This window comes from Monodon monoceros, unplaced genomic scaffold (assembly GCF_005190385.1).
Source record: "Monodon monoceros isolate NGI ecotype Baffin Bay Population unplaced genomic scaffold, NGI_Narwhal_1 Super_Scaffold_1, whole genome shotgun sequence".
In the NCBI taxonomy this organism is placed as follows: domain Eukaryota; kingdom Metazoa; phylum Chordata; class Mammalia; order Artiodactyla; family Monodontidae; genus Monodon; species Monodon monoceros.
In genome coordinates, this window is record NW_021703765.1 from 5276563 (window position 1) to 5301559 (window position 24997).

Sequence of the window (24997 nt, forward strand, 5' to 3'; positions counted from 1 at the left end):
GATGAAAGAGGTGACGAGAAGATGCACAAACCTATTTCTGGCCTCAAATCTGGTCAGGATTTTTCAAGTAAAATGCCATTTCCTCTAATTGCATAGCCCAAGGGCCATTGCATGTTTAAAGTATGGTGGCAGGGAAATTATTCCATTCATTTTGGGAAAAACAAAACAAAACAATTGTTTTGGGAGGCAATTCTAATGGCCAAATATATTTAAATTTTTTTTTACATTTTCTTTTTCTGTGATTAGAATCTCACCGTTAGAAATGGTATTTAGCAGCAAGCTCTACATTGTTTTAATCCAGTTTTTGAAGTCTTTGAAAGCTGACGCAGAGGCTCACTCATAATTGGGATCTCTGATGGTTTAGATATTTTCTTCCATCAAGTTCGTGAAGAAAAGTTTAGCTATTCCTTAGAAATTAGAAGCATTGTTAGAATTTAATGAGAATATGGCATATCCATTTTACTGCTTAAAGAAGTTTTGTTCCAGTGTCTCGTGGACGAGTATTTATTAAGGACCTATGACACGGCACCTGATGTTCTGAGCGCAGTGATAAATTAGTGAACAGAACAACGCCTTTGCCTCTCATTCTTATTAAAGGAAGCTAATGATGTACAAGAGAGTAACTTTAAAAAGATGAACTCAAATCCTAATAAGTGTTGTGGAAAAACACAACACGGGGTAATGTGCTGGAGAAAGATGTGGGCATGAGTGCCCTGGGTTGTGTTGGGCGATCCTTGTGCTCAGAAGTAAGTTGGGCAAAGATTTGGGGTAAGCAAAGGGGTACTAAGGAGTTTGAGATTTGATTTCACTTTATTGGGAAGGTTTTGGAGTGTTTTAAAAGGGGATGAATGAAACTCCATCGGATTTACACTTAAATATCCAAGGCTTCTCTGGCCACTGTGTCCGTGGATCCATGTAAGAGACCATTTGGTGAAAGACCACTCAGAAGTACCAGTGGAGACGTTACCAAGAGCCTGGAGTTGAGAGAGAGCTGACAGACCTACAGGACAGTTTGATGTGGGTGCCAGGGCAGAGAGGACTCAATGATGACCTGAGCCTTTAGCCTGGAGCGAGGAGATGCCCCTTAATAATGTCGGGAGGGTGTGTGAGGGGGGAATTGAGGCAGGGAAGAGGACTACAGGATGATCACCGTTATCTGAACCCATCCAGCCATATTCCATTTGAGATGGTAATTAGAAGGCCAAGTGGGGATGTTACTTAGGGATTTGGATGCACCGAACGAATCTGGGTCTCAGATAGGAGTCAGAGCCGTAAGTGTGAGCCCATGAGAATGAAGCCAAATGCAGCCTCTGTACTCTGACACCAAATTAAATCTCAGAGACAGAGTCTTGGGTGAAGTAGAAAAGAATCACTTTATTGCTTTGCCAGGCAAAGAGGACCACAGTGGGCTAATGCCCTCAAAATGTGTGTGGACCTGGAGCGGGTAGTGAGAAGTTTTATAGTCATGGTTCAAAGAGGGCGTGATCGGCTCGTGGACTTTCTTCCGATTGGTTGGTGGTGAGGTAATGGGGAGTCAGCATAATCAACCTTCTGGTTCCATTCAGTCGGGGGGGGGGGGGGGGGGCTACATGCTCGTGGGCAGCATACCTTTAATTTCTCCCACCTGCTGGCGGTTTCAGTATCTGTAAAACAGCTCAGAAATATTAAGTATATCCCTTGAGGGGGGGGACCCAGACCCTGCCCCTAGGCTGCTCTATTGTTTCTTTTGACTGGTCCTCCGCTTCCCTAATTAACATCTATTTAAACCTGCTCCTTGGAACTCAGGGAAGGTCATGGAGGCTGAATGAAGCCTATTTCCTGTAATCCAGAAATGGGGGACACAGAAAGGCTTTTGTGCCCAGGAGCCCCAGAGGGTCCTGCTCGGTATCACCAGGAGCCTGACTGCAGGGGTCAGCCATAAGGCCTCAGAGGGCAGGGAAAATCACCTTTGCACCTGAAAGATCAAAATGATTATTGAATAAAAGTAACTGAGTTTTTCAGTGTGCCAGATTTTGCTATTTAGTAAAAATTAATTACCTAAATATATAATGCAGGTACCTATCACATTTACATAATTATAATAACTTTAAGCTTTGTTCCCGTCTCTCAGGCAAAGAAAGTGATAGACTGTAGAGCCTCTAGACTGTCAGAAAATTTTAATAAATCAATATCTTCAAGGGTGATACAAGGTGAATTCAGGAAATGAAGCAAGGACATGTAAACGTACTCCCAGCTCTTTCCTCGTTCTGATGCTTCTCCATGCATTTTTGTGACCATTTCCACTACAAGTTATGATTGGGAAAATAAGAATAAAAAAGAGCAGAAGTAGAAAGCTCAAAGACATGGGTGTGTGTGTGTGTGTGTGTGTGTGTGTGTGTGTGTGTGTGTGGTCTATTCTCACACAGGCCGGCACATAGAGGCGTGAGCTTTTGACAAACCTCAAATTAAAGCGGTTAAAAGATAAGAATTTGAGAGAAGCAAGAAGCAAGGAGAATACCTGTGGAATGAAACAAGATATGGGTTGGGGGCTGGGAGATGGGGGCGGGGGGCGGCAGGAGCATCTGATCTGAAGCCCCAAGCAGTTTTTAAATGGTATAATGATTTTTAAAGAAAAATAGGATCGAGCATCTCTTCTATTTCCAAATTTTCTTGATGAAAATATGATGTAACTTGACTTTGAACAGATCTACCAGATGATATTTCATTAACAAGAAAGCAGAGGTATTTGAAATATCAAGGTTTCAGAGAGAAATCTGACAGTTTTTATTTCCATTTTGTTTTAATTTTCCCTGAGTGGCATTTCTGGACTTGAAAAGCAAGGTAGTGGGTGAGGAAAGAAATGACTCTAATAGAATGAGCATTAGTGCTGGTAGCATTAAATAGCGATTATGAATTACGTGGCTTTTAATTACAGAATTGGAACAGTATTTATAAGCATGTGACATGATACTGAAAAATGATATATCCATGATTAGACCTTTAACATAAAATATATGTTTGGTGATTCTTTATTATATTTTAAAATAAAATTTCCTTTATTTTGAGTGTGTGGCTGCCCTTCTTCCTCTTGTCCTCCTTAACCTAATTAAAATATGCCCCAAATTCATGTGTTTGTCTCCTGATAACGTTTTTACTCCTTAAGAATCAGCAATATGTAGGTATAAAGGTTGTTTGTCTCAGATGCCATCATGATTTAAGCATCTTGAAGGACTGAAATGCTATTTCACTGAAGAATGGTAAATGTTCCCCACCTAGTGGGACGAATGGGAACATACGAGGATTTGAAAGTAGAAAAAACGTCCAAAAGAAAACAATGAATTCAGTGAAATATTGAGTTCATTAAGTATCTTTAAAAATAATAAAGTATAAATATTATGTGAAATCTATTCTTTTACTGGTTAAAATTTGAAAGATAAGATAGACTTGTTTGGATTAATATTTGGCTTTCTTTTCATGAAAAGTTATCAGATTTTTCCCAATCATAAGAAGTACCTATATGTGTATATGTTTGTGTATATACACACATATGTATATGCATATATGAAAAAATTTCCCAACGAAAATTAAATATAACTTGTAAATATCCTAGAAATAGTCATTGCTAACATTTCAGCTTAGTATTTCCAGTAAAATTTTTTGTATGTTTGTTTGCATGTGAGGCTTTATAATTTGAAACAATTTGTATCCTTATTTTTCACGCAACTTTATACCTCAGTAATTTCCATACTATTCTCTGACCCCTTAAGAATTAAGAATCCTACCACTATAATGATTTTTGAACACTGGGGCAACACTTGCCAAGCTTTTGTTTTTGATCTTGGTTTTGTGTTGTCTGTTAAGTGGTATACAAATAAAATTGGAGATGTTTGGATTAAACATGGTTAAGCATACGCTTTTGGGCGTATGACTACTCTAAACAAGGTGCTGAGGATCACCAGAAGGGTGACACACAGGAACACACTGTATTTCTCAGTCTTCCTACTCTGCAGTACACATCTTCCTTGCCAGAGCAAACTGTTGAGTTAAATTTCGTGTTTCCAAAGAATTTGTTTTGAAATATTTAGATAACTGTTCACTTAAGGTATTTTAAATTGGAATTTTAAAATTGGGCTTAAAGGGCCTTTAGATAATTTCAAAATCTGCATCTGTGTATTGTGTTCCTCTGTACTGAAAATTCTGTTAATACGATTGTAGGACAAATGTCACTTTTATCCAAGCCTCAGTTTCATAGGATCACTAAAAACTTCAGAACACTCCTGGCTTTATATTGGAAACAAAAGACCAAGATCCATTCTCTTTTACACACTGCTTGCCTTAGTTTCCCAGGATGGGACCTGAATATCTCTCTTTACAATTTGGTGTTAGAAAATGCATGTTATCTTGATGGTCTTGTTATTCTGGGAATGATGGAATATCACTAATACCTTATATAGCTAAACCTTCCTCCTATAAAGTAGTACAAACATTTAAAATCTCCATTTGCTATTGTATCGATATTTCACATGCGTAGATTCTGTTTTGCTTCTTTTTTAGAATTGAACTTTAAGAATATTTTACACTGGGTATGAGTGTAGCAAAGAAATATACCCCCAAGATGTTAAAATATCTCAGTCAGGAAGTCATAGTTTTAGGAAAGTCCTGGGCATGTCTTAGAAAGGTGTGTTTATTGTGTACTTGGATATAGAAAATGGAGACTGGTTATAGACTATTTTTTTCTTTTTACATGTAAATAATACAGTAACACAAAATCAAAGGCCTTGACGCTGAAGGGCTCTGGTGTATTGTTCACTTTGTTTTCACATTCAAGTATATACTAAGCTCATATAATGACTCTTAGGGGAGCCAGAGGGTAAGAACCTTCTGCAAATTGTAAAGTTAATTGTTTGTATTACCTGTCATTGTGCTACTTCAGGTACTATCAGAATTAATTTAAAACCACTTTTTGAATCATAGAAGGGAGTTGTCCACTTAGTCCTTGGGATTGAATTTTTGTGAAATACATAGTGTGCTAGAATAAGGACTTGGAAGTAGATATAGTAGGAAAATTATTAAAATAAGCATTCCCCTGTCGTTTTTGAGAAAAGGATGTTTCATTATGCATTAGTTTATTTTTCAGTTTCTTACAAGTGACTGTAAACTGGGGTGTTGTAGAACTGGTACACACAGGTAGAGTGGAAGGCACTGGTGTGGTATGTCCAGCAGCATCCCTTTAACTCTGATTGGTCAGTTCCCACGAAGTAATGATTGTTAAATATTTTAAATATTACTCCCAATATAACATCTTATTGATCTAGCATAATCCATTTAATTATATTAATTTTATTACAATATTTTACTATCTAAAGAATATCTGCTGTTTTGTCACATGAGAAAACAAACAGTTCTATGTATAACTCATCTTTTTAAACAGCATTTATTGCGTGCTCTTCTGCATAAAGGGTTGTGCTCTGTTCTTTCAAATTTGCATTCTCATTTAGTCTTAACAAGAGGTCTGTGAACAACCATCGTCACTTTACAAATTAGGAAATTGAATATAAATCCCTTAACTTTTATATCCTGTATCTCCTTAAACTTATCCCATTATATAGATGTAAACTGAAAAGTGGAAAAATTTAAGGAATATTTGCTCAAGATCACACAACTTAGAAGTGGTGAACCCAGGATTCAATCTCAGACATTTTGAATTCACAGCCTCTGTACAATACTTGCCTTTTAGAACAGCTTACTATGACAACTACAGTGCTTGCGTCCATATGGCCGGCACTGTCCTACATTCTTTGCATAGTTAAATCACTTAGGGAGGCATTATCTGTCTCCCTATTTTATAGATGTGGTAACTGAGTAAGTGCTCATGGAAGACGAGATCTCTCCTTAGGAATTATCACTCCCTACAGCCTGAGACGCAGCCCTACCCTCTGTAGTGTTGTCAGGACTCTACCCCAGGATGAAGTGCCTGGAGAAGCATTCTCTAAGCTTCAAGTTCATGGACAGTTAACCTGGTCCAAAAGGGATGCTTTGCACAATTGCATATGTGTTAGTGTATGAGAGAAGAGGGGAAAGTTGGGAAAGACTCACTTCGCAGTGTTAAAATATCCATTTTCTATGTTACCCGAATGATTTAAATCAATAACAATGCTGTGCTTACACATATGACATTCTTTTGGCTGACTAGCATATTTCACTACATTCCATTTCTGGCTTTTCTCAAAAAGAAACACTTAGCATTAGATGCGGTTGATAAAATGGTGATGTTCAATAAACCCTTCCAGAGAAGTGAGTTTGCAATAGCTGCAGTCATTATGTCTAAATATGCTTTTAAATAATTCAGAGTCAAAAAGCAATGCGAATACTTTCTTCTGTGTACTTAGTTTTTAACATCAATATGAGGCTATGTTTGCTATTCTGAAAGCAACAGAAGACCTAGTCCCAGAAATAAGTAGATTCATCTGATCATGGAAACTGCCTGTGTGAGTTACTCTGAATTTTGAGGATTACGTTATTGGCTGCCCTTTATTATTGGTAAACCTTAATTTTGAGTTTCTTCCAGATAATTTTAGGGAATAAGGGGGCTGGTTTTTAAGAGCCAATAGCTTTTGACAATTATATTGAATTTCTAAGTAGAATAAGTTCTCTAAAAATTGGTAGAATATGTGCTTTTCCAGCAATAGTAAGAGAGCCAAATAAATGAATGGGATTTAGTTTCTGAGAATGTCACAATTTGTATTGTATTTGAGGGCTAATTCTCCACAATAAACACACCTGTGAGAATCTTCTGTTCTCTAGGGTACTCAGGTCGGCAGCCTGGCCAGAGCTAAACTTTTGCTCAGTGATATTAATCAATTAAAAATATCTGTTGACTCTTTACTCTAAGCCTAGAGATATTAAGCCACATAAGAGATTACAAGTAATTTTTTTAAAAGCATGTCCCTAGCCTCAAAGAACTCATGGGGAAGGATGATAAGCATATACTAAGCGCTAAACTCTTAAAAATTGTAAGTAGAATAGGATTTAAGGAAAAGATAATTTTCTGATAGATTGGAACGATATTTTAAAACTGTAAAGATCGTACAGTTCTGATATGATTTGCATAGCAGAGTGGAGAATAGGTATTCCAGGACAGAGAGAGGGAGGGAACTACATGGCCAATGAACCAAAGATCTCAGGAACGTGTGGGGAGCAGTGGGAAATGCTTATGTGCAGAGTGTACGTACTCAGACACCCTTGAAGGAGCAGTGAGGACATGGCTTGATTTGGGAGGCAGGAAGGTGCCATTTTATGCTTTTAGCAGGAGGTAGAACTAAGAATCTTTATTGAACTATTGTGTGTCTGCCTTTATATGAGAGAAATATTCAGATATGCAATATAAAGAAAATTCAGAATCCAATCGATTTTATTTTTGGTGTCTATGAGACAAAATTAATTTTTGTTCAAGGGGTATGTTGTGATACATTGGTTTCTTAGCCACTGCTAAGATTTCCTTGTTTGTTTTTGTTTGTTTATTGTTTGCACAGCAGTTCTATAAATGTAGCAAAAGTAAGGAAGAAAAGATGGAGTAGTACTTGGAATAATAGTGATTTTTTTAAGGGAGAATGGTTTCAGTTAACTGGCACATTTGTATAATTATTTGATGTAAAGTAGTGTGTCAAGAATGTGATTCATTGACAGTACTGGATGATCTGTTCCATTCCCAGTCAAACCACCAATATTTAATGATAACTGATACTGGCACATTGATTGGTGTTTTGTAAGACTTTTGCAACAGCAGCAGAAACAGAAACAAAATTACATCTGGAGAATTTGGAAGCCAAATCTCTAGTGTATTTACTAACATACTGTTAGTACTAACATACTTCACTGTTGCAGAATGCAATGCCATTTTTATCTATATATTTAAAAATTTAGGGCTTCCCTGGTGGCGCAGTGGTTGAGAGTCCGCCTGCTGTTGCAGGGGACGTGGGTTCGTGCCCCGGTCCGGGAAGATCCCACATGCCGCTGAACGGCTGGGCCCGTGAGCCGTGGCCGCTGAGCCTGCGCGTCCGGAGCCTGTGCTCCGCAACGGGAGAGGCCACAACAGTGAGAGGCCCGGGTACCACACATACACACAAAAAAAATAAAAACAAACTCATCCTATTTAATAGTAATTGTAATAAATTTTCCAGCTCATTCTGGAAGGTCAATAAATATTTATGCTCTTTTCGGGGTATTCTTTACTTGATGGATTAACTGTACTTTCAAAACCACTGCAATTTATCAGGTAGTAAGTGGATTTTTTTTACATTTTCTACTAAAGCAATTTGCAGCTGCTCTAATCTATTTGCAGAAAACTACTTTTTTGTTCTGTGTACACATTTTGACAACATTCATTACCTGCTAAACAGACCATATCAGTTCTGCAAAATGGTTGACTACAGAAATTCAAATTTAGTTCCTTACTGAAAAGCAGATTTTTGCAGTAATAGATTGGATCATTACATTTTACACTATAAAAGCTTTATACCATGTTGAAAGCAGGAGCACAATAAAATGTTCAGCATGATACTTTTCAAAATGACTACTGCATCTGCGTCTTTTCTACTCTTTAATACTTTGTTTTTCAAAACGACTATTACATCTTTTTTATTCTTTATCCAGGGACTTGAAGGCAAACCAAGCAGAAGGAAGAAGAAACTCTCCTGGGAATTGGGACTGGGTGGGGTGGGTAGGGGTAAGGGCTTGGAGAGTCAGGGGAATACTTGGCTCAAGTTACCCTTGTCTTTGCCACACTTTTGATTTTCAAGACTTGATCATTTATTTATTTTAATAAATTTATTTATTTTTGGCTGTGTTGGGTCTTCGTTTCTGTGCGCAGGCTTTCTCTAGTTGCGGCGAGTGGGAGCTACTCTTCATCGCGGTGCTCGGGCTTATTGTTGTGGCTTCTCTTGTTGCGGAGCACAAGCTCTAGACGCGCAGGCTCAGTAGTTGTGGCTCACGGGCTTAGTTGCTCCGTGGCATGTGGGATCTTCCCAGACCAGGGCTCGAACCCGTGTCCCCTGCATTGGCACGCAGATTCTTAACCACTGCGCCACCAGGGAAGCCCTTGATCATTTGTTTTTTAATGATTCCTCTAGGAATGTTAAAATATATTAAATTACCTTACGCAAAGCATTTTCTTAACAATTTTCATTAATATGGAAAATACATTTAAGGGAGACAACTTTCTTAAAAAAAAAACAACCCTGCAATATGCGGTTTTGAAGGTGAAAATTAATTATAACATGACTGCACTGTTTAGATAATATTGCTCATTGATAAAACTTTACTGATTGATGAGCCTCTGAAAATTATGTGTTTTGTGTCTAATATATTTTTCTAGAATACCTATCCTTAAAAGGGCCACAAAACTATAACCGAAAAAAATCAGTGCTAAAATTACATTTTATGAGATATGTGGGATGATTACAAAGATAAAAACAAAAACTACTTTAAATGACTGTCTACATCAAGCTATAATGGCATCTAAGCTATAATTCATAGTGTAGCATTACTCTAGAGATGCATTATTATAAATGACCAATTACTCTGACAATGAAAGAAGTGTATTTTTTTGTAATATTGAAGTCATAGCTAACATTAGACTTTGCGATATTAGACTTGTCACTAATTCTCTTATTTCTATAGCCAAATTGTATACTTCTTGGAATTCTTATTTTACCTCCCAATGCCCTAAATGTGCATTGTAATCTGGAGCGCATGGACCATTGTACCTAAAGTTAGTAGAAAGTGTGATATATATGCAAAGTAGGCTAATTTCATCACCGTATATATTTTAAACGTTGATAAGAATAATGCACATTTTTCTTATGTTCAGAATAAATTTTCCCTTGTTCTGAATCTCCATGATATTCTTTGCTTCTTTCATATGCTTAAATAATATTATACTTTCTTAATTAGTATTTTGTAAGCATATACTTTCCAAAATATTTCCATTAAACTAAATCTTTTTTGCACAGGACAACCAAATTGATACATACAGGATTTCAGTGTAAAAAATAATGTTATGCATGTGGTCGGCACTTAAGTTTTGCTAAATGAATGCACCAAGTTAAATAAAAAACAGAAGAACCCATACTGATAATGTACTTCATTTTTATGATGGAAAACCTCCCGTGCCAGTTTTATAAGCTGAGCACATCTAGAAGAACTCTAGCTCTGTTAGTAACACAAGGAATAATTACCGCTATGGCAACACTTCTGAGAATGGAATGTCAGTTCTACCATTTTTCTCAATTTGACGGCATATTATCACACTAATCTTTTTGTTTTTAGATTTGCAACGTGAGTGATTTACAACTGAGCATCAGTTAAAACTTTTTTCTTGCCTTTTTCTTCTCCTTTTTAGCTCCCTGCGAAGGCAATACGTTCTTCTGCCACAGTAACATGTGTATTAACAATACGTTGGTTTGCAATGGACTCCAGAACTGTGTGTACCCTTGGGACGAAAATCATTGTAAAGGTAATCATTCGTCCCTGGAATCTGCAAAATCCCTCTACCTGTAGCGTGGGAAGAAGTTTATCCAATGTTTATATGTATCAGACAGCCTTAAAAATATATTGTATATTGGCTTTATGAACTCCTGTAGGTTTTATAATTGATTTGTTAGCCTTTTCCTTTGCTTTTACTCGCGCTGTAACCAGAAGTTTTCACATTCCCTAATGCACAGTGGACTGTCCTTAGCACTTGATGTTCATTGGCAAATCTCCTTTTTGGAGCCTGCAGCAGGGCATTGGAGCTTTTCGTGCAAAGCAGCGTTTCCTATCAGAAGCTCCTTCATCTGTGGCTGCACCTCTCACTTATCCAGTCCGTCTTTACCAGACATAGTGCACATACTCTAGAGATAAAAGTGTATCGAAGGAACATTAGGGCTTTCAGGTACCTAAAGCCATTTACCTCGACTTCAATTTTCCTACCAAAATGCTCTTCTTCCTTTCCAATGAGAATCGCTTCCAATGTTCCGGCTTCCTTCTCTAGCCTGTACGCAAAGGTTTGTTTACATAGAGAGCATCCCTCGGCTTGGTTATGAATGTTGCAAGTTCTGGTTAAGTTCAGAGTGCCACATATCCTCTTTTGTTCAGATCCAATATTAACCAGTTTGCAAAGGAAAAGAAACGGGCAAATAACGCTCCATGCTTGATGTCCAATATCTTCTATTAAAATGCCCTCTGTGGATAGAAGCAGAGAGACGTTGCCACAGTACCCATGGTTCGCAGGGTCAATAAGAGAAGCCGATCCAGTATCACCTATTTTGAGGAGATGGGCAATGATCCATGTTGTGTCCAAGGAACCACTTTGGAATGGATGGGAAATTAAGCATTTTGTGAAGAACCTTATACAGCACTGTTAGGGATTCGTTTTACTTGCCTAAAGTGGGTCTGTTTCCATGGTTCTTGGTGGCCCACCTTTTTCCATGGACAAAACCTCTGCGCCACTGCTCTGGATGGTAGGGTGGGGCAGGGACAGTGGCTCACTTCTCTGAGAGGAACACCCCTGCTTTATGAAGAAGGCACTCGGTGAGGATGGAGAAAGGGGCCATCTGGTCTTCTGCTTGTCTCTTCAGGGAGCTCGACGCTGTGAGTGAGCTGCAGCCAGTGTGACCGGGGCCCTGTATTCTCAACCTGCTGTGCCTGGTGTAGACCTTCTTTCCTACCAGTGGGGCCTGGGAGGAGGAGGGGAGACCCCACATTCCAGCCACTCCTGCCTGGAATCGAGCATCTGCAGTATGGATCTGGGGGTGGAAGGGGCATTGAGAAATGCAGGTGGCTCGCCCTCCCTGGGGAGGTACCGTAGCTCCAGACTGGGGGCCTGTAGGGAGAGGAGCCTTGTGTTGCCTGAAACCACCCTGAGTAGAGCTTCTAATGGGATAGAAGCTTCTATTGGGATAGCTTCTATTGGGTGGAGGAGCTCAAAGGCCACAGACCATCCCTGTTCATAAAGAAATTCAGTAGATTTTCTTGAATAAATGTACCTCCCTTAAGACAATTTCCAGAAACCTTAAATGTTACTTTTTTAACTTTTACGGTGATGGGGAAAGACCCACAGAAGCCCTCATGCCAACATCCCGGAAGTGTCTGTCTTAAAATGTAATCACCTTCTGGTATCAGAATACTGTTACTTAGACTTCAGTTATCCACATCAGGAGTAAGTTCAAAACAATTTAGGTGTATTCATGTTCCCATTAGCGGAGTTTGTGGGGTTTCTTATACCAAGAGAAATGTTTTTACCATTACCAATTGATTCGCAAATGACATCCTAAAGGTTTTATAAGACCTTCTTCAAAACATATATTTACATTTAAAGTAGAGATGCTGTGCAACGGGAGGGCCGTTTCTAAGGCTAGAAGATAGGGTTCTTGTGAAAAGTGAAACATTTTGTTTCTTTTTAAAGACTTGTTTATGTTTAAGACAGTGAAAGTTTTATGCTCAGCCTGTTTCATTTAAAGTTCTCCACGTACGTTTGACTACCATATTAACGCGTGGTGGGTTGTTTCTTGTTTTGTTTGTTGTTTTCACTCTCCTCAACGTGTAGAAAAGAGGAAAGCCAGTCTGCTGGACCAGCTGACCAACACCAGTGGGACTGTCATTGGCGTGACTTCCTGCATTGTGATCATCCTTATTATCATTTCTGTCATTGTGCAGATCAAACAGCCTCGTAAAAAATATGTCCAAAGGAAATCGGACTTTGACCAGACAGTTTTCCAGGAGGTGTTGGAACCTCCTCATTACGAGGTATGCACCCTCAGAGGGACAGGAGCTACAGCTGACTTTGCAGATGTGGCCGATGACTTTGAAAACTACCATAAACTGAGGAGGTCCTCTTCCAAATGCATTCATGACCATCACTGTGGATCACAACTGTCCAGTACGAAAGGCAGCCGCAGCAACCTCAGCACAAGAGATGCTTCTGTCTTGACAGAGATGTCCCCACAGCCCGTCAAACCCCTCATCCCACCTGTGAACAGAAGAAGTATCCTCGTCATGAAACACAACTACTCCCAAGATGCTGCAGATCCCTGTGACATCGACGAGCTTGACGAGGTGCCGACCACGAGCCACAGGCTGTCCCGACACGATAAAGCCGTCCAGCGGTCAGTATCTATAGATTTTTTGATGAAAACTATAACCTGAAGACTGAAATGCTTCCAGAATGTTGTGTTCTATTTTGTCTTCATTTTTCAGTTTCTCTTTTTATTAATGACTTAAAGCATAGTATTTCAACTTTTGCCTCTTCTTTTCCTTCTTCCGTGCTCTCCATACTTTTCCTAAATCCCGTCTGTGTACATACGTGTATGTGTGTGAGCACACACAGACCAAAGAGATTTCATTTATTTCTATACAGAGATAATATTTATTTCTATAAAAATTATGGCTCTAATTTATATGGCTAATTTGCTTCCATGTGGTCATAAATGTTGCTCCAATCAATATTTATAGATTTTAAGATACGAGATGATATTTGGAAATAATTGCCTTACCGAGATGGTTAACCCATCTTGTTGAATAATTTTAGTGTAAAAATAACATATTTTGCAATATAATGTATTATATTTTTGGTATGAAAGTTAAAACACTTTTTTCCACATATCACATAATACTTACATTACAAATTGCATATGATAGCATGGTACGCTAAAACAAGTAAACATTGGTATTTAAATGTAGCGAGGATTAGTAGAAACAGTTTTCTTTTAATATGGAGACAATATTATCTATACTGTATTATTAGGCCTAAAATTAGTAAAGGAAAGAAGATTTAAATTGAGAAAAATATTATTTCAAATTCCCAAATCCAATCTTCCTGTGTTATGTTTTGCATGCTTACTAGCATTTAGTTTATTTTGTAAATGTACGTAATTCCTCAATTCAATATATATTCTCAAAACCTAAACTACTTTTAGTTGATTTAATATTTTTGCACGCTGATGGAAAAAATTTTATTTCCACAGTTTTATGAATTTTTAGGAATGCTTTTAAGTAAATATTTGTGTGCTTATTTATTTTCTGTGAAAATATTACTTTGTTGAATGAAATAGCCATAACATTCCAGGTTCTGCCTCATTGGGTCTCTAAGCAAACATGAATCTGAATACAACACAACTAGGGTCTAAAACGAAAATTCAAGGTAAGCAAATGCCCTTGGTTCCTTCTCCGACTTTGTTGTACTCTGTTTTGTTTTGTTCTGTTGAACTTGTCTTGTAGTTTTTTAGGGAATGTGCTATTTATTCATTCTTTCTTGAGATATGTGTTTCATAGCATTTCACAATTAGAAATATATGGGATTCAATGCTGATGGAAGGATGATTCTTAGTATACGTATCTTTAAAATAAATGTTAATATTCTTACCATCAAGCATTGTACTACAATGTTATTGAAAAGGATGTTAAGTTAATAAGTTAAATTTTATCTATTTTAAGGTAAAGATACAAAAATTGGTGAAGTCTTAAAAGAAATACCAGAAGAAACCCAAGGTTTTCATAATTTAAAAAAATTGAATACTGTCTCAATATAACTGAAGTCAGTATATAAGACTGGTAATAATGGTATTGATTGAATTTGGCAACATTCCACTCAAAACTCATACACTAAGTATTCTGTGGTACTTATATAGTTTGTGCCCCTTATTTTTGCATGAATATGCAGCTTATTTCATCAAAATTAAATGCAGCATGTTATGTCAAATTTTATAATATAAAATTTGAATGCTTGATAATGTAAAATGTTCCATAAATATCAGTTGTCTTTGTGTACATCTATTTTGTCATCGGGTACCATAATGGCTTTATTTTTAGCACTTAGAGTCTATATCTCTATTAGACTAATTTGTCTCCAATTAAATTTGCTTGACGGTTAATCTCTTCAAAACTCTTCAGACCTATCAATTATTCTTGAATTAGGTGAATGCATTTCCATGCTCTATACTACTTTGATAAGTTGGTGTAGTTGTGTGCATATTTCATCGGGAGAAAATGTTTTAACTGTGTTTTATTTTCAGACAAGAACTATTTATACAAACATGGGGACTGTGAAAAGAAAATTCTATAGTGAATTGTGAAAAGTGGACATATTTCTAAATTCATTCCACTGCCTTTATCCAAACTTAAGAATTACAGACATTTGTTATCCCTTCAGCAAGACATACCCACTGCACAATGATATGTTCATTTCGTAATTTGGTTGCTGGCCACCAAGTGCTCCTTAGTTTTTAAATACATTTTGAGATTTACTGGAAACTTGAAGAAATTAATTCCTGATTAAGGCTATCCCAACTTTATTTTTACTGTCAGTTTCACTTTGTTTCTATGTTGTTTTATGTCTTTGTTAGATAATTGTACATTGTGTGATATGTGAAAAAACACGATTTTGGATGAACTTTGTGTTACATGTACATTGTTTTCATTATATAGACTGCTTGAGAATAGTGCGTTCCTGAGTGATTTTGAACATGCTACAGTGAAGAGTGAGAATATGGACCATGGAAACACCAGCTAGAGGTTTTATGGACTATAAACGTCTGTTGTATTAAGATTAAATGCAGCCCAAAGTACCGAGTAAAATTACTGGATTGCAATAAGAAAAATCTCATTTTTCGTCTTTCCTATATACCCCCATTTCCTTTCCTTTTAAAAGAAAATCAAAGGAAGATACCGAGTTTCAGAGATAGTTTTGAAATCAGGTATTTTACTGTTCATACCCTTCAGTAGAAATGATTTTTGATTAAGCACTTAGCAATATGATTGATTGACAGTTTGAGAAAATACCCTGCATGTCAGCACTGGATATTTGAATTGGAAAGATATCCTTTTTATTAGACACATTGTAAAAAGCATGCATTCTCCAATACTGCTGTTACTCTTCCATTGCCTTGTGTCATATGCTTGCTACTTGTAACTTTTTATATAAAGATATATAAAAATGTATAATAATTTCCTAACTTGAGTTAAGAGAAATGCTTTCTTCTATTAGAGTGATAAAAACTGACTTACATAAGTACACACTTTATATCTACTCTTTCCACACTTTAGGCTACAGGATGTCCTTTAGTATTAAGACATACTTCTTCAAAATTTGATTTCTAAAACTTTATGGAGTACTCAGTCCACAAGGCAGTCAGAAAGAGTTAAATTACCTGGGGTAAATAGAATTTCTACATTACATCAAAAGCATATGATATACTGCAGCAACTGGGAGCATTTTCAGGATTGGCATGTTGTCCTCTTTACAACTAATTTTATCAGAAGAGTTTAAGAAAGTGGACATTGGACCACTATCAAGCGCATTTAAAAGTGCCATGTTTTTGTGCTAATCTGAATGACGTAGCTAGTGAACTAGTTAGTCACCAGTAAGTTGGTCACCAGGCAAATCAAGCCTGCAAGAAAGGGAGCCAATATTCAAATTACCATGTTATTGTCTGACCCACAGAATTTATTTTCAACATAAACATATAACCTCAATATGAGATGTCTAACTAAAGCAAGCACCACCAAGACCAAGACAGCATCTCCTCTTCTAAGGTTTAGGTTTTGCCCAGAATTCTCGATACATGGAATAGCCCATACCTAAAGAAAAAGAATGCTAGTTAAGCATTTAAATATTTTTTTCAGTATTAGAAAATTAACAACAGTTCATAAAGTAGCTAAAAGTAGCACCCTTGCTAGCGTACAATACTTACAAGGGGACCAAGGCCCTCACTTTTGCTTTCTTAAACAATTCAAATTTCTAAAATTCTTTTTACACAATTTCCCAAGTATCTCAAGGCCAGAATGACTAGCTCAGACTGTTAAAATATCAATATTTATCTGGCAACTTTAAAAGGAGTTACTCTTGCTGTATAATACCAGATAAAGTCAATTAATTATAAAACCTATAAAAGCATGTAATATCTTTTCCACCTTCAAAAACTCAATAAAACAGGAATCATGTCTCTCCCAGATGATGGATCTTATTACCAATCCTATTTACATATCTAGACTCTTCAACAAAATTATAAACTCAGTGAAGGGCAGTACTATCTTTTCTTTCTTTCTTTAAAACCTTAGTAAGATTTTACCATAGACAGTAAAACTATGTCACTACTTGAACTATTTTTATTAATTCATTTTTTATGTGAAAATGAATATAAGTGATATTTGCAAACTGCTTCAGAGTCAGCTAAAAGTATCTATCTTGTTTTATTTACAAAGAAATCCATTAATGGGGAACCACAGATTTGAGATATCCTGTAGGAACATACCCAGAGTCATTGCTCCCACAGCAAAGCCTTAGGCTGCCACGCGCATGTGGATCAGGTGAATAGACACTTTAGTATTGCCCCTGCTCTTCAATTTATATAAACCATATGTAATGATTGCTGCAAAACCTGCCATTCCTGTAAAACAGACAGTCACAAGATGTCAGATGCATGGGGGCAGGGAATCAAGATGATTTTATCATCAATCAATGTTCTATTTTTTTTTATAAGGATGCTTTAGGAGACCATTAACCAGCTAACATACAAATTGAGTTTTTAATTTTTCCCCCTCAGAACTAAAAATCCACAATTGGAAGCAAACAGTAGCAGATCCAGAAAGCTAAGATTATCTTTAAAATGTGGGCTTGCGAAGCCAGTAACTAAATTCCTTTAAGCGTGCCGGGGGAGCTCTTCTCTGTCCTACTTCCATTCCCGAAGGCAATCAGTTAATGTGGTACAGACTGTAATAAACCATAACTGTGAGTATAACAGAAAAAAAAAACTTTATGGAATATATTCTCCTTTTAGAATAGGAAAGTCTTTTTTAAATGCTTTAAAATCACAAGCCCTTTTATGACCCAAATAACACAATTCTGAGTTGTCCATATACTCAGGCACATATATGATTCCTGAAAGCTTACTAATCATGGTGTGTTTAATATAAATAAAGGAAAATAATATTATAATTAATTGCTGTTGAATTACATACTCTATAAAGTTTGATTTAGTGAGTGGGTACTTTTAAAATATTGAATGTGTATTCTCAAAAAATAATTTCTAAACTCAGATTACTGTAAATCGGCTTACCAGCATTTCCCAAACGGCTGAATTCTACAGAATTTTGTCCTATAAACACAAAGCCATCTGGTCTATCACAATGCCAACCTGGTAACTCAAGCAAGCTCCACAAAGCCAATAGATGAGTTATTCACATACATCCCTGTTAGGAATTCAACTTCACGTGCATTACAGAAACAAATAAATGGGAAAGAAAAAATTTTCTGCTAGAAAAATTAATTATCATAGCAATTCTGAATAGTCTGTATTGAAAAAATGTCAATCCACAGAATTTGATAAACTGGTAAATAGAAAAAATATATCGAACATTATAAAGAAAGATTATTTTCTGTTGTTTTGCTATATATTTTATATACATTATGTTGAATTTAACCTTTTTTGTTTGACTTGACTAATTCTTTTATTATCATGCCTATTTTCATTCCTTTTAGTTCAAAGTTGATGCATCCAGAGACTTTTTAAAGTGATTAGCCATGTTTTATATTACTGTCTCTATTTAGAAATCTTCATAAGACCCTGTACACTTTGAATGAATAATCTCAAAAAGGATGATATACATGTGAACCACTTACTATCCACTGTCCTTTCAACTGTCCACAGGACTTTCATCTTTGCAGTTCTTCTTAAATAAGCAGAATGCTTCTGACCTGCTGGTTCACTGCTGAAAGGCTATTTGCACCAGAAATCAAGGACTTAAAAAATAAATCCAACTACATTAAGTATAATGATAAAGATAGATTGCTTACACATATTTAATACACAACAGCTCCATAGGAAAACAAAAATATTGAAATGAAGAATAGGCCTCTTCAGTGGTAATACGGAGAATGTATAACTCAACATATAATTGGGCATTGCATAATCAGAAAACGAGATAGTGATGGCTCTGAGGCAGGGGCCTGGAAGCATCCTGTTGTCCCTGCCTCAACTCTAGATGCTGGATCTTGAGTGTGTAGGGGCTCCATGATGCCTGGGGGTTTCCTGAAGGAAGGTCTTTAAAAGCCAGTATTGAAATCTACCAACACATTAAAAATTCCTGTTTACTGGCTACATCAGACCCTGTCACCTGCATATCAACCTTTGGTTTATATTCAAGTGGAGAGACACGTGTAGATATGGCATGGGACATTTCAAGACTTTCAAGATGTTTCAAATCAAGTTATTTTAATAAATAGTTATATTTTTTGATAAAGTGAATTCAGATATTACTTGCACGAGTGCTTTATTAATCTCATAAGATGCTTCCTGATAGCGTAATTACACACCGTGTTAGTTAATTTGAAAATAGCTGTTTTTGTTTCATTTCCCTATGTTTGAATTCACTTTCAAAATCGGGGAGGCATATCATGATTATGTGCAACACGTATGAAACCCTGAATTAAGCTTTTTACTTCCGTCCAAGTGCACTTTAGTTGCCTAATTCAAGGTTGGCGTGTTGATTTGGAATTATGATTTTTGTGTACCTGATTATATACACAAGCCATTTTTATGCATCATATTGGAAGATAGACATATGTAATATTTGATTTACCATAATTCAATTCCATTTGATTAGATAATTAAAATGTGGCTGTAAACTTAATTGGAGATCAATGTCTTTGGGCTTTTAAAGGAGAACAGTCCACATTGTGAAGATGCTGGCTTTTCTATTTTGCATTATTTTTTCACCAAAATTATTTCAATGACTCCATAAACCATTATTCTTAGCATTTAATAAAGTTAGGTCTTTGACATTTCTTAAATATTCACTTAATATTGAATCAACTTTTTCTATGTTTTTCATTTAGGAATTTGGCTTTTCCTCAAATTTGATAGCATTTTTAAAATTCCACAAATGGATTTTCCTCAACCTAAGAATATCTTAATAAATAACAAAATATGATACTGATTCCTATTCCTTAATTAAAGTAATGACAAATTATTTATCTTTTGGTGGTAAAATAAATAATAGCATTTTATCTTCTTTTGAAATTTGTATATTTCAATGATGAAAATGAATCCTGTCAGATTCCAACTCTGGAGGGAGGTTAAATAAATAAAATCATGAAAATATTCTGAATGCGAAATGCATATGATTTGAAAAGTGAGTCTCAGTTTTGTCCAACTTCGCTGAAGCGAGTTAGTTTCTGTATCATGCCTACCTGTGCATTCTTCTTCCTTTGGCTCATTTTTGGGATCATACTAATGGCCCAGAGGGTCCATCCAAAAAATTGTCAAATAGATAAAATAATTTTTAAAATCAGACTTGAATTAATTATCAGTTTCTTATCCATTTAATTAATAATTCCCGTTTCTCTCTTAAAGGTGGAATTAAGTAGCAGAATAAAATATATTATTAAAATAGCCAGAGATGTGTTTTTATAAATACTCTTGTTCAACAAATCAGAGCCCTTTGCTAATATAGAATTATCCTGATTAATTTTATTAATGAGTTTGTTTAAATTGTACTACGGATTTCTTAACTGAATTTTATTATTCAGATAAACCCAACAGTGTGATAGAAATAACAAATCTAGGTGACTGACGTCAGGCACTTGTAACATCTCAGCTTTTTTTTTTATTATGGCCTCTGGTTCTGTACTTTCTTATGTGTTATTAAAGAAGTAAATGCCTTCTTAGTATGCCTTTAATTCCTCAGACTTCAAACTTACTAGGGCTGGTTTCCAGAAGGTTCTTATTCCTGCACTAGTATGATCATAAAGTTAAACCACTTCTTTGCGTCCATAATTGTGCAGCCAACATGTTCCTGTTTATCCCCAACTTCTATCACCTCTCCAAACTCTGAAGCATGTCGTTTTACATTGGTTCATTCTTTGGAAAAAAAAATTTTTTTTGCCCTCTTCTTAATAGACACATATCTAGACACAAAATGTAAAAGTGGTCAGAAAACATAGCATATAAATTATTTAAAATAAAACTTTCCTTATTACATCACATTGTAAAATTTGTGCTCTTTATTCGCTTTCTCCTGAGTTAAGTTTAATATCAATAGAGCCAGCGTTTTTCTTGAGCCTGTACAATCTATATACCAGGATTCTTCCTAAGTGCTTTGGGGATGAAAATAAAAGGTGACGAGCTAGTGGGAAGCATAATTATGGAGCCTTATAGAAGGAAGGGTTCTTAGCAGAGCTCAATAAGGAAAATGAAGCTCAAAATTATTTGCTAAGCTTTCCATCTTGAAAAGCTAATTAGTTGCTTCCTGCTAATATGGCATGGAAGATGAAATATATTCAACTGTCAAGAGAATACAATACCGAGAATGTTTTATAATAAAGAAGTCAGTAGCACAGATAAGGGGGTAAAATATATTCTCAGAGAGATCAAGAGTTGCTTGATGAATAGTTGTTCTTCTAAGCAGGCCCTGAAGATTGAGAAACATTGTCAATGGTGGAGCAGGGAGAGATTTCCACCTAGAGAAGTTAGAGCAGAGAGGGGTCTCCCAAGGCCATGTAAATATTTGAGATGGCTGGATCATAGGATTAGACAAAAGGAATAATAGTCAATATAGTTGGAAGAGCAGGTTGGCGTTTACATCATGATCTCTGAGTGCGGGTAATGCCATCCAAAAGACTTCACGTTTTAGTCAAAAAAGAATTTTAATGTCTCTTAGCAAAGTTGGGCTGAAAAACTATACTCTAAGTAGAATCCTCTGACAGCAGTGTATTTGCTAAACTGAGTGAAACTGGAATAAATAAAGGAAATCAAAACAATACAGACACAAGATATTAAGAAAGAACAACCGATGGATTGTTAGATACCCAGAAGTACCTGTCTTACTTTCTATTTGTTTTCTACCATTTTTTTATTATTTCAAGATCATGGTTGGGTAACTAGCCAAAATACTGAGGGTTGTATGCTAGACACCATTCTGAGAGTTTTTCACGTGAGTATTCCTTTAGTCATCTTAGCAATTGTTATCATTACGAATACTAATAATACTTGTTGTTACGGTTGCTTTATTGTTATTCCATTGTACCTATAAGGAAACTGAAGAGAGTTTTGGCAGCTTTTCTAAGATTGCACAATAAAAAATGATACATCCAGGCCTGAACTCAGGCTGATTAACCCCAGAATCAGCCAGCAATCCTACTGGTATGAATACAGCCCTTTAATATTCAATATAGTATATGCTTCACTGAAATAAGTTGATACGTAGTCATAGAAACCCCATACTTCTGTGTTTTCTCATCTGTAAAAATATGTATTATAGCAACTTCTCTCCACCCTATAGCTTTTGAGGACCAAATGACAATGCATTGGAAGATACTTTTTATACCCTATGATACATTATAAATAAATCATTTTTCCTAAGTCATGTGTAAACTTCATTTTATAATGGACATGGGACAAATGTATCACCTATACAGAGCAGTAATGAAAAATAACTTCCAGCCTCCTCTTGTCCACAGTGAAATGTATGACTTCCAGAGTCCACTGATTCTTATTTCACTTGAATGACATTCTTCCCCAGTGCTTATTTTATTGCATCATCTTATTGAACAATATTGAACTCCAGAGCTCCTAAGTGATCCCAAAAGCCCTAGTCAAACAGAAATACTAACACTTGACAGAAAATTCTGTTTTTCAATCCCAGACAATTGTTTGGTATACATTCGCATGATAGCCTAATAGTGGGATAAGCAAGCAAATAGATAGGTAGGTGGATAACTGCAGTCTCATAACCATAATTATGGTATAAAAATGTGGTGTAATGCAGTGAAAATAGCTTTTCAACAGGACAATTTCAAGTTTTAGTTTCACTTCATACTTCTCACTTGCTCTTAAGGACGTTGTTGGAATCCTTTGAGCTTCGCTTCCTTTATCCTTAAAATAGAGAGTCTATACCCAATAATGAAAGTTGCTCTGAAAATCAGAGATGACACCATCCATAAACAAACAACATGAAATTGGTGGTACCAATATAGGGGCTCTAGTTTTCACATTTGTGTCTTACTAGTTTGTACTCCAGAGTGGGCAAAATGTCTCCTCTATGCCTGACTTTTGTCCATCTGTGAACCAGTCATTGCTGACAAAAATGGACTTCTCTACCTCCGTGATCAACCCTGGGTTTAGACAACTCGGGAAAAGCCCTCACCTTTCAAAGGTGACATCAGTTTAGGACGGATTCTTAGGACAGGACCAGATGGAAGGAGCGTAGGGGTTAGTAGGTGGGAGAGAATGAGGTTAGCCTTTGCCTCTTAGCTCTTAGTGTGCCACCATCTGGCATAAATGAGGTTGACACTGGAAAAGACATCAACACAGATATGCTATTAATGATGTGTAATTGAGAACTGCTAATTTCTAGAATTTAAGGATTTGAAAGTAGGCATCAGGAACGAGCAATTTGGGGATCCTTCAAAATAACTGTTAAGTGCATAGTCAATACGGCTCTGCTTAGGTGAGCAAATGAGTACAAAAGTTACATTTAAATAAATAAATACATTCTACTTGTCGCAGAGAAGCGCTGTCCTGACCTGACACGTGGCTTATATTCATTAGCCTTTCCTTCTAGAAACTACAGAATTAGGCCAGATTCAAAAGTAAACTTAAAGAAGTGTGGTTTAATAACCATTGTTATGGGCACGTTATCTTTCTCCTTTTTTAAAAAAAGTTTAATTTGCAGGTTGTGTTTTCAAAATAAACATACACAAAATACAAGAATGGTAAGTTTTAGAACACACAAATTTAGAATAAGATTTAAACAGAATTGCTTGACATACATATCAATTCAGTATACTTACAAACCATGGGTCTCTCTAGATTTTTATATTCTTACATATGCTAACTTTATGAATAAAACTGTCTTTTTTAAAAATCACTCTTTAAGTGGCAGCTTTTCCAAGTAGATCATTCTTGTTAAGGTGGATACTATGAACATAGTTTCATACAATATACTTGCCCAACTTTTTGTGTTAAAAAAAAGAGTAATGAACTCTTGTTAATTGATAATATTGAAGTATTTTATAAAATATTAATGTACTTGTGAGAAAACGCCTTCTCTCTCTACAAGTACTCCTTCTTTATAGCTAAGGTTTTTCTCCCAGCTATGTTGAGACTTTTATACGATACATATAGATATTTCCTGAGCCTGTGCTCATCGTTTAGTCACTTGTAAACAGGCATCATTTTTTGAAGGACTGTGCTGGTTGGTAAGAAGTTACATCTCATCATCAAATCGACTCTGCTCTGAATTGGTAGGGCTGGGACTCTGCAAAGGAATCATTCCCTCTGCCAGCTGATCCCTGTTCAGGTCTCCTAACAGAGGGCAGTAGAGGAAGATGCGAAGACAGATGAGGACCTGAAACACTTTTACGTTTGCCTCCTGTTCCTGTCAGCATCCTCTAAGAAACAGAACTTGGATTCACCGGCAGCCTCCAGCCTCCTTCAGCTCTCGGAGACCAAGCCTCCAAGCTCCCCCTCAGAAGCATCTGCACCAGCTTGGCGTGTCCTCCTCAGAGCTCTGAGCCCTGCCATGGAAGGACTCCTTCTGGACTCTAGATTCTGAAAACTTCCATTCATTTCCGTTGTTTCCTCAGTCCTAGAGCAAGCCAGGCTCTGTATGGCTTAATATCGGCTACGTCCCTATTCCCTCTTCATTTTTCCAGTCTTCCAAACCTGTGTAACAGATTCCCAGGATCACAGTCTCTCTGTTGATATATCTACCATGTCTTCTGTTTTCCTGACCCAAAGATTATGATTGATTTTAACTGGAATGTTTTTCCTTGCTAAGGCCTTTTTAAAATTCTAACCTGAGATTCTTTTACTTAACTTATGACAACTTTGCCTAATTAAATTTCACACAAGAATGAAGTGTTTGGCTAAATTATTTCTGGAATATTAGTTCTACAGCATGAGACATTCAATTCTGTATGAGAACAGATACACATGTGTATGATGAGCAAGTGTTCCCTTTCATGGGGTGGGTATTCCTCAGTCCT

General features: G+C 36.5%; 1 protein-coding gene and 1 pseudogene across 2 annotated transcripts in view; one reads left to right on the forward strand and one right to left on the reverse strand.

Moving 5' to 3' along the window:
* NETO1 (neuropilin and tolloid like 1) overlaps nucleotides 1-16120 on the forward strand; it is an 89833-nt gene extending 73713 nt beyond the window's left edge. The window contains exons 8-11 of one of the 2 annotated variants that reach the window (XM_029229015.1): nucleotides 10379-10492; nucleotides 12563-13121; nucleotides 14081-14155; nucleotides 15027-16120. In XM_029229015.1, coding sequence (XP_029084848.1) covers nucleotides 10379-10492; nucleotides 12563-13121; nucleotides 14081-14141 — 734 coding nt within the window. In that variant the 3' untranslated portion in view covers nucleotides 14142-14155; nucleotides 15027-16120. The remainder of the gene's footprint in view (nucleotides 1-10378; nucleotides 10493-12562; nucleotides 13122-14080; nucleotides 14156-15026) is intronic. The other variant, XM_029229007.1, reaches the window with a different exon arrangement.
* A 329-nt stretch (nucleotides 16121-16449) lies between these two features.
* On the reverse strand, nucleotides 16450-17397 carry LOC114902001 (annotated as a pseudogene).
* Nucleotides 17398-24997: the final 7600 nt, after the last annotated feature.